This window comes from Pygoscelis adeliae, unplaced genomic scaffold (assembly GCF_000699105.1).
Source record: "Pygoscelis adeliae isolate BGI_AS28 unplaced genomic scaffold, ASM69910v1 Scaffold160, whole genome shotgun sequence".
Taxonomy (NCBI): domain Eukaryota; kingdom Metazoa; phylum Chordata; class Aves; order Sphenisciformes; family Spheniscidae; genus Pygoscelis; species Pygoscelis adeliae.
This window is the reverse complement of record NW_008824035.1, coordinates 877456-888176: the sequence shown is the minus strand read 5'-3', so window position 1 is coordinate 888176 and position 10721 is coordinate 877456. Positions and strand designations below refer to the sequence as shown.

The following is a 10721-nucleotide window of genomic DNA, read 5'->3' as shown; positions in this document are numbered from 1 at the left end:
CCTTCTTGGCCGCCTGGGCACACTGCCGGCTCATGTTCAGCTGGCTGTCAACCAACACCCCCAGGTCCTTTTCCGCCAGGCAGCTTTCCAGCCACTCTTCCCCAAGCCTGTAGCGCTGCATGGGGTTGTTGTGGCCGAAGTGCAGGACCCGGCACTTGGCCTTGTTGAATCTCATACAGTTGGCCTCGGCCCATCGATCCAGCCTGTCCAGGTCCCTCTGCAGAGCCTTCCTACCCTCGAGCAGATCAACACTGCCGCCCAACTTGGTGTCATCTGCAAACTTACTGAGTGTGCACTCGATCCCCTCATCCAGATCATTGATAAAGGTATTGAACAAGACTGGCCCCACAACTGAGCCCTGGGGAACACCGCTCGTGACCGGCTGCCAACTGGATTGAACTCCATTCACCACAACTCTCTGCGCCTGGCTGTCCAGCCAGTTTTTCACCCAGTGCAGAGTACACCTGTCTAAGCTGTGAACCGTCAGCTTTTCTAGGACAATGTTGTGGGAGACGGTGTCAAAGGCCTTACTGAAGTCCAGGTAGACCACATCCATAGCCTTTCCCTCATCCACTAGGCGGGTCACCTGGTCATAGAAGGAGATCAGGTTGGTCAAGCAGGACCTGCCTCTCATGAATCCATGCTGGCTGGATTTCCATAGTAGGACTATGAATACTGGCTGAGAAATACCTGTTCCTTGTTCTGATGAAAAGCTTACCAGTTCTGACACTCAGCAGTAGGGGAAACTGTCAACTAAAATTTAGATGCATGTTGCCAATACTTAACCCTTAATTATAATAGTTTCCAATGTGTTTTTTAGCAGCAGTGGTAGTGGTGGAAAACCAGCAAGAATTAACTCTTTAGTGTCAGTTCTGCTTAAGATTTCTTAGCATGTCAGAGCTGTTTTAATTACATTTTTATTATTTCTGAAATTAACTTAAGCAACTTTACCCTTTTCTCTTTCAAGGGAAAGACCCACAGCAGAGGCCTGTCTTTCTCATTTGTGGTTGCAGCAAGGGGAGTTCATACTTTTGTGTAGCCCTGAAGAAACTTGTTGCTCTTCTCTGATGCCAGGACACACAACAAAATGCTCAGAAGAGCGGAATATAAAATCCACTTGTAATGGTACCTGTAGCAACAAGGAAGACAAAGAAAACATTCCAGAGGACATCAGTACAGTCTCCAAACGTTTCCGTTTTGATGATTCATTGCAGTATCCCCAAGACTTCATGACAGACTTCATATGTTAATGTGTAATATAGACTTTTATGAAATGAATTTAGCATAATCTATTCCAGTGGTGGATGTAAGAGTATGGCTTGCCAATTCGTGCAGCATTGGCATACTGGAAATGCACTTTGATTCTTTTATGCTGGTGCTTCGTTTTCTATCCATTGCTGGCAATGGATTTAACTCCTGAGAAATTGGGGTTGTTGCACCAATAAAATGAATTATTTTTTCTAAGAAGATATAATTAAATATTTTTGCACTTTTCAAGTTTTAGTCCAAAAATGATGCCAGAGTGAACAAACGAAAACCTGAAAATGAGTTTGTTTAAACTCAAGCTTTGCCAAACAGTGGTTGAATACATACACACTTTTATGACTAGCCCTAATAAGAAATTGGTCTAAGTAGGGAAACTGAATCTAGCTGTCTTACTGGGCTTGTTTGTGACTATTCTCATCACTTTAAATGGAAGCTAAAGTTGGTATGTTTTGGGAATATGATACATCTGTTGGGGCCATTTGGAAAACTGCTTTCTCTGTAGGATCATTAGTAGTTAAGGAAATGTTTCTGCCTTATACATCTGGTCCACTTAGGGATTATAATGCATACTCTGTGTGTTTTTCCTGTGTTGGATCTCTGGAATGCTTGAATAGAAAATGCGTAGATTGTCAGTCCTTGTGCTAGTGGTCCTTTGCTTCTTATCAGTAAGTTATATTCGGAGAGGATGAGGGTCCCATGCTGATGTAAGTATTTGATACACTTGTTAGTTTGCCATCATAAAAACTCTGAAATAGTATCGTCTACCTGGATTGACCTATTCCTCATCTTAAAAAAAAAAAAAACAACAAAACAAAAAAAACCCAACCCAAAACACGCCAACCACCCCCCAAACAGAAAGCCTCTTTAGAGTTAAAAGTAATGACTGAATAAATTGAAAATAACCACGTTTGCCAGTGAAGCTGCAATTAAAAGCTTTTCATTATGCCCCTCTAATGTAGAAGTGCAGTGCATCTTTCTGTCAATTATTGTCATCCATAATAACTTAGCTTCATGCCTGCTCTGAGAAATGGACTGCAGAGTGTTAGTATTTAAAGGCAAACTACCTAATAATTGTTCTAAGCCTTTAAATTTGGTTTGTTTAGTGGGTTTGTTATTTTTTTAAGTTACATTCCTTCCACTTCCTGTTTCTAGGCTCTGAGGAAATAATGCCTATGTCAAGTTTTGACTAAGAGCAAATATCAATCATGCCTTAACAGCCTGAAACGAATACTGACAAGATAAAACCCTAATCTTAACACTGAGGCTGGAAGTCTCTTTGTGTAATACTTTGAAAGTAAATGGCACTTTAAAATACTTTTGGGATTTTCCACTCCTCAGAGCTTAGACTTAATCGTCTTTGATTTGGATTTGGTTTGTTTTGTATAATAAAATATCACAATCTGATAATCTTTTTCAAGTGTGCCTGTGGACTTGTCAATAGTTAGGCAGATTGAGGTTTTGGAACAACGTGATTGAGAGGTGAACATAATAAGTGGTAAAAGGTTGTATTTTATCTTTCTTGGCACAAGGAACGAACAGGGTTGTGTTTTTTTTTTACAAATAGATTTCAATATAAGGTATCACCATAATGCATGGGGGAATTCAGGACTGTTGTCTTTATTTTAGGTGACACTCATGTCGACAAGTGAGAAGTCGACTGAGGTGTAAGGCATGTAAGCTGAAAGATAGTCTTGTCTTTGTCAGAAGGAGTAAAAGTTATCCAAGACTTAATCTCATGTGAAATGAAGTAAGGGATGTATTCAGCATGGATGAAGCTCAGATGCCTAGGTATAAATTAACCACGCTGAGTCTCTTCTATGTGTTAATTCTCAATTCACTTTTTTCAGTGATACTGATAATACATATAATTATAAAATGACTTTGCTGGAGGCAGTTGTTGGATTGTGTTCAGATACCTTATACCCTTACTTTTCAAAGTCGTCGGCTTTTCCCAGTTGGAGTCTTATCTAACCTTTTGTTTTTTCTGCCAGCATGGAGTCTAATTTGAACTGGGTAAATTAAAAATACTAACTATTTTATACGTACTCAGAAGTTAAAGTTCACTTAAGATAAAGAAAAAAATGTCAAAAAGCTGTAACGGATAAAGGTAGAAAAGAATGTTTATAAAATTGTTAAATTTTAAAATTATGCAAAAATATTACTGAACTGAAATTGCAACTGGGAAGCTTGTGAAAGTCTTTGTACATTAGTATTCTATTTTTAACATCTGGAAAATAAAGCTGAAGGCGTATGCCAGCACTTTATGACAAAGTTGTTATCCCTTAAGATTTTTATCATGGTATCTGATGTTTACATTTCTTATTACTTTTGGAGCTAACTTATCTTTAAATTTGAAAATTGGTTTTATCCAAGGAACTTTAAGTTTTAAAGATTTTATTTGTACTTTATGTAAAATTAAAATATACCTTGAATCAGATTTTGTTTGGATCAGTGCGTCTGATTTATTTAAAAATATTATTGTGCATGCATAACTTCAATTGAATGTAAATACATACATTGTAGACAATTGTTAGCCCATCTTGCTTCCTGCCATATTACTGGGAATTACCAAGTGTAAATGAGTGATGAGTGACATTTTAAGATGACTGAAGTCATATTTCTATGCAGTTCATTACCTTTTTATATATAAAAAAATAAATAAACTTTGCCTTTTTTCAAAACTTCTGTGTTTTCATTTCTTCACAGAATCAGAGAATGGTTGAGGTTGGAAGGGACCTCTGGACGTCATGTGGTCCAACCCCCCTGCTCAAGCAGGGCCACCTAGACCTGGTTGGCCAGGACTATGTCCAGATGGCTTTTGAGTATCTCCAAGGAAGGAGACTCCACCTCTGGCAACCTGTTCCAGTGCTCAGTCATCCTCACAGTAAAAAAAGTATGTTCTTACGTTCAGACAGAACCTCCTGTGTTTCAGTCTGTGCCCATTCCCTCTTGTCCTGTCACTGGGCACCGCTGACAAGAGCCTGGCTCCATCTTCCTTCAGATATTTGTATGTCGATAAGATCGCCCCTGAGCCTTTTCTTCTCTAGGCTGAACAGTCCCAGCTGCCTCAGCCCTTCCTCATAGGAGAGATGTTCCAGTCCCTTAATCATCTTTGTGGCCCTTTGTTGGACTCTCAGGTATGTCTGTGTCTCATGTACTGAGAAGCCCAGAACTGGACACGCTACTCCCGTGCTTAGTAGAAGGGAAGGATCACCTCCATCAGCCTGCTATTGATACTCTGCCTAATGCAGCCCATGATACCATTAGCCTTCTTTGTGGCAAGGACACAGTGCTGGCTCATGTTCAACTTGGTGCTCATCAGGACCCCAAGTCCTTTTCTGCAAAGGTGTTTTCCAGCTATGTGGCTCCAGCACATACCAGTGTATGGGATTGTTCCTCCACAGGTGCAGAGCTTTGCACTTCCCCCTGTTGAACTTCATGAGGTTCCTGTCAGCCCAATTCTCCAGCTTGCAGAGGTCCCTATGGATAGCAGCATGACCCTCTGGTATATCAGCCACTCCTCCCAGTTTTGTGTCATCTGCAGCCTTGCCGAGGGTATGCTCTGCCCCGTCACCCAGATCAGTAATGAAGATGTTAAACAGGATTGGACCCAGTATTGACCCCTGTGGTACACTGCTTGTTACTGACCTCTAACTAGACTTTGTTCCACTGATCACCACCCCCTGGGACTGGCCGTTCAGCCAGTTTTCAGTCCATCTCACTGTCTGCTCATCCAGCCCATACATCAAGAGCTTGTCTATGAGGATCTTACAGGAGACAGTGTCAAAAGCCTTGCTGAAGTCTAGGTAGGCAATGTCCACTGCTCTCCCCTCATCTACCAGCCAGTCATTTCACCACAGAAGTTTATCAGGTTGCTCAAGCATGACTTCCCCGTGGTGCATGCTGACTACTCCTGATGAATCATGAACTTACCAGCTAACTTCCTGGAACTCTGTTATGTGTGCCTGTTTTTTATACATAAAAAGTTTATGTTTCTATAGACTAGTAATGGTCTAGTTATGTCTTGCAGTATTTACTGAGGTGATACCTTTTATGTTAAGTTCTAATAGCTTTTGGTGAATGACTATGTAAGGAAACTTAAATGGAATGTTTGCTACACATATTAGCCTCCTAGGGCGCTAATTGTACATTTGTTTCATTTACAAGTAGATGGCTGAATTTTAAAAAAGTAACAATTTTCCTTTAGAAAAGGAATTACACTCAAAAGAGGTGGTAACCTGTTGTGGCCTGGACAATGCTTCCTACAAAGGCGCATTTCATTGAGGAAATGAAAGCTTTCTCATTGTTAGAAATGCACAAATGAGCTTTCTTTTTAGTGAAAGAAATAGTGTATTCATGTGCTTGGTTTGTTGTTGCTTGCAGCATTAAGTTCAGACGTTATCTGAATATTTACATTTCCTGCATCGAAGGTTCTTAGGAATGCTGCCTTTTTTTCTATTTTTTTTAAGGCATCTAGAAAACACAACTATTCTGTTTAACACTAGTAGTGATTTGAGACAGCTTGAAATTTGTGTCTTTTCAAAAGGCCTTCTAAGGAAGGAAACATATTAGAAAAATGCATCGTCTAGATGATAGCTGACCATCTTCTTACCAGGACAGTTGTGCTTGTATTCTTGCCAAGTAATGTAAGCTACGCTTGGAAAAATATACTGTAAAATTGGGGCAAGATAAAAGCATGCAATTAATGTGTGTTTGTTTCAGAAACCAATCATCCGGTGCCTTGAGAACCTGGCAGCTGACAGACTTGAAAATACTGCTTGGCCCACTCAGCGTTGGGAGAAGTGAGCAAGATACAGAATGAGTCAGTGTGTAGAAGGTCTACCAAATCAATGGTAACATTACAAAGCTGAACTGCTGAGTCACCTACCAGTGCATGAGAGTATAAGGAAATTTCTTAATTAAAAGCAGGTACATGAATTATGACATAAAAATTCTTATCTGGTTAGCCTGTGTAGTGTTAGCCCTAATAAATAAGAGCTAGACTACTACATAAAGTATTCAGTTGAATTGAGTCAATTCAAAGACTCAATCATTTCATGCGACAGTGCTAGTTGTTGCTGCTTTCACAACACAACAGGAAGATAAAGGATGATTTTTGACCCAGTAACGCCTGTGACAGAATTGTTGCCTTCCAGCAAAATGAAGGCTTCACCTTTGAGAAAAGTGTGAACAGAGAGTTCCTGTGACAAACACATTTGCATCCAGAGTCAGTAAGTCAGCATACCTACATTGACCACAAAGCATTTGTATTTCCTTTACTGTTATGATATTCTTGATAGCAAATAAAGACTCCTTTTTCTTTTTTAAACTGGCACTGATAGGTGCTCAAGCTCATTCTAGTGTTCTTTCAGAGTGGCTGTGAAGATGAAATAGGCATACAAGTTCTGGCCTGTAACTTGCTTTGTTTCTGTTGACACAGATGACCCCAGATCTCTTTGCTGTCTTGAAAAAATCTTCTCTGTGTTCCAGTAACTGTAGGATTGTGTTGTACACCTGTGCTGTTACTATGGTGGCTGTTCTAAAACAATTTGCAAAGTGGTCTTTCCTTGATAGCCAGTAGTTCCATTGTGGTATGAGCAGAAGACTTATCTGACTAAACACATGCTTCTTATAGCACAGAGTATTTCTGAGAATGATTTTTACAAACAATATGTAAATAATTATCGCTCTTCTTTTAGGGAAGAAAATACTATTTTAGTCCTGTCTTCAATTTGATTTTTGTGCATTAATTATTCCATACTCAAGAGATATGCATAACAAGACCTGACTTAGTAAGGATCATAAAGTTTAAAAAAAAAAAAATCTTTTTCAAATAGGGGGAAATTTTCTAGTATTTAATAGGAATTACTTCTCACAAAACCACTACTTATATTTGTGTTTCCATGTTGTTAGTCTAGGTATGGCAAAAATAAGGTATACAAGGAAAACATATAGACATCTTTTTGTCTTTAAAAATTTTTTGACTGAAAAATGTATGCTACCCCCCCGAAAACTTCCCTAAAGTCTCACCATTCATGGTGAGTTGGTGTGTTAAATTCATTATCTTTTTTAAATAATTATCAGGTCTAATTGCATTTTAAGTGCTGTCCAAAATTCAAGTCCTGCCTATGAACATAACAGAGTTCAAGTATCACCTCTTGATTTAAAACCCTTAAACTTGAATTTTGATGACTAAAACTTTTCCTTTACAGAAATCATTATCAATTATCATTCATTATCAGTTTTCCCACTATTAGAAGCCTCTATGAGAAAGCTTTGCTTGCTTCATTAAAGGTCTTTACAATGTGAGATTGATTACTTGTTTTCTATACAACTATAGTGAGTCCATGAAAGGTAAATGTGAGAGAACTTGAAAATATATATACACATGTATATTTAAGAAAAAAAAATAGAGACAAAAGGGATTTTAGACAAAGTGGAGCACAAGAAAAGGTATTATGTGGGAATAAGTTCCAGTATGTACTCTTATTGTGCAGTTGAGATTGCCGTTAACCTCTGGAATGATTTAGGAATACAACTTCGAGAGATGAGTCGTAGGCATGTAAGAAACTGTGATTCCATTGCATTCAAACATCTTGTTCCATTTTCATGCTAGTTAATGTTTTTCAGTCTGTCATCTGAAACCTCTGGGGAAGAAAAAACCCTTTCCTGAAATTATTTTTAAAGCAATACCCAAATGTGAGAATTTTTGTACACACAGGAGTTATTACATTTGTTATACTTTCAAGCATTGTTTATTTGCTCTAATCAAAACATACAAAGCATGCCAGTAAGTACTTTGGTTAAAAATCAAAGGATCACTTTTTTCACATTAAAAACAAAACATCTGGTCAGTAAAATACTTCACTGTACATAGTATTTTGGCTTAACATTTGTTAATTTCATGGAGTAAACCACATTGTTATCTACCGTTTAATACTTTTGCCTCTGTTTGAAGGGTGACAAAAATGTATTCTTCATTACTGGCACTCCAGAATTTAACTGAGGCATCAAGGTGGAATAAAAACCCCGTGTCATTGAATCTTTCAGAAAATTAAAACTTAGTGATAAAAATGTTACGGATGGCCTTTTTTCCTTCCTGTATTTAATTTTACTGTGACACTGATCCTTTTTTGTTGCACTGATGCTCCAATCTTCGCTAAACCTTTTATTACGTAATATAGGAACTTTATGATGCTGAATGCCTACGTTCTGTTGACTTTGGCTGGTAATGATAGATTTTTTTTTTTAATTAGTCTGCTCCATTTTTTAAATTGCTTTTAGTACCGTTCTAAAACAGATGCTGAGGAGTATTCACTTTATATTTGTGTGTACTCCCTTCTTTTCATCCTTTCACCATCTTATTCTTTTAATCTTATTTTTATCTCTGAAGTTAGATTTAGGTTGTTTTGTTAGGTATGACTATGGGATTTCAGATGAAAGTGAGACATTAACCAAACACAGGAAGGCAAGAAACTGAGTTGTAAACCATTTTTTCTGCTGTGTCTTTCTGTGGCCTTGGAAAAGCTGATTAAAATCAGCTGGTTTTGCATTTATGTAAATAAATTGTGTTTAACTGGTCACTGCAGGAAAAGAATGAAATGTGGGGGAAAAGGGAAAAAAAATAAACAGCAACATAGAAGTTCTTAGTTCTCCGTAAGAAGAAAGTTCTTCTGATAATGAAAAATATTATGGGCACAAGAATTGATTTTCTCTATGATGTTCCTAGTATTAGCAACCTAACTGTGTCTTTCCTCCTCTGAAGAGTACAAGCAGGTGTGCTATTTCCAGTTTCCTAATCAGGTAATGAAAAAACAAAATGTCACTTTCTAGCAAAAGGAATCGCAATGTCCAACAGCGTATGGCGATGTGCGCTGAACATGCTACTGCCTTGTGTAGATATAGTTTCTAATAGTTGAATGGCTCAGTATTAAAGAGAAATAGCAAGGATTTCCCTTTGCATGTTGTCCACCTAGACTGTTACATATTTATAGCCAGTACAGCATACAGCTTGTTTGAATCTCCCTAAGATATGTTGCGTATGAAGGTATTTCTCATTTCAAAATCAAAACCAGGCTTTGGTACTGTTTTAGAAAATGCACTGGGAATTCCAAGTGGTGTTGAATTTTCTACAGCTGGACAAAGCAAAAATACCCCACTGGTTCTTTGCCTGTGGTATTTTAACAAAGGGGCTTTTATGTTTAAAACTCGATATATAGACTATTACAATGCCCTATGTACAGTTTACAAGGTTGGTTACAGGCCTGAATCAGAGCTCATTTATAGGGATTTTCCAGCAGGCTAACTTCTCTGTAAACTGTAGCGCTACCTTTTATGTGTTGCTACTGTGAAAACATAAAAAACCCCTCTTATTTAAAACTCACAAACTACCTAACGTGGCAACAGCTGTTTCAGATCCCATTGAAATCCAAACCTGGTCACAGCAAAGTGTTGGAAGTCATACCGACCATACCAGTATTTTATTTATATTGGTCAAAGCATCAGATTCATAATGCAGGGAACACCCATTGACTGCTAATGAAATGGAAAGAGATTTTTATTTGTATTTTATTGTATTCTTTAATTTACTGACTTGGGAGGGGTGGTGGCAGGTTGTTTAAATACTCTATTGCGCACAAGATGGGCTGATGCGTGACACGGCACTTGAAAAATCTTTGGTTGCTGTTGTGGTTTAGTCACCCCAGTCCAGCCATTAGAGCTTAAGAATGATTTTGCAAGCACAGCTGAGTTCTTTTGCTTGTTTACTGGGAGCACACGTCTCAGTGCTTTGCCTAAAGACCAGCAGCTGCATTCACTTACAGATACCTGTCAGTTAGTTTACAAGCTAAGAAGGAATGCCTGCCTAAACAGCAGTGCATGGTACATGCTACTCAAAGCAATTTTAACTGTCCTTATTTTCCTGAACTTGGCAGGCCTCAGAAGGGTATCGAGCATTTTCTACTGGAAGACAATCTCAGTGAAATAACAGCAAAGCTGAAGTTCAGCTTGCCGTAGCTGCAAATATATTGCAGTAGCTTAAAAACAACCACCACAGGTGTAGTCCATTCTCTGTTGTTTATCAGCTAGTAAATTGCATGTCTTCAATCGCTAACAGCCGAGCAGGTAGCCGTGCTGAAACTTCAGGGGACTTCACCAAGTGCAGCTGTGGCTTTGTTAGCTACCGCGACAGCAGAAAGCAAGCGGTTACTTGGCTTCCAGTTCTGGACGTTTCTCTCCCGTTCTCCCCTGCAGCAGATTCCGGGCTAGGCTTCCGCCAAGACTGCAGGTTTTCTGCTGCTTCGATAACGCGTTACCGGTTGGAAGAATAACGAAGCAGCTGTAATTAGCTATACCATCTCTTGCTGTCGAAGGCCAAGAGCGACGGTAGCGTGCGGCAGGCGCTGCCCGCTCTGGCCCCCGCGCCTGGCCGTTGGGATTCGCTGTCCGCGCGGCCG

The 10721-nt window shown here is 39.0% G+C and overlaps 1 protein-coding gene across 1 annotated transcript in view; it reads left to right on the top strand.

Annotated features, from left to right (window-relative positions):
- The window catches only part of STK17B (serine/threonine kinase 17b), a 14816-nt gene extending 12727 nt beyond the window's left edge, over positions 1 to 2089 (top strand). Inside the window, exon 7 of the mRNA XM_009331455.1 lies at positions 968 to 2089. Coding sequence (XP_009329730.1) covers positions 968 to 1250 — 283 coding nt within the window. The 3' untranslated portion in view covers positions 1251 to 2089. The remainder of the gene's footprint in view (positions 1 to 967) is intronic.
- The last annotated feature ends 8632 nt before the right edge of the window (positions 2090 to 10721 follow it).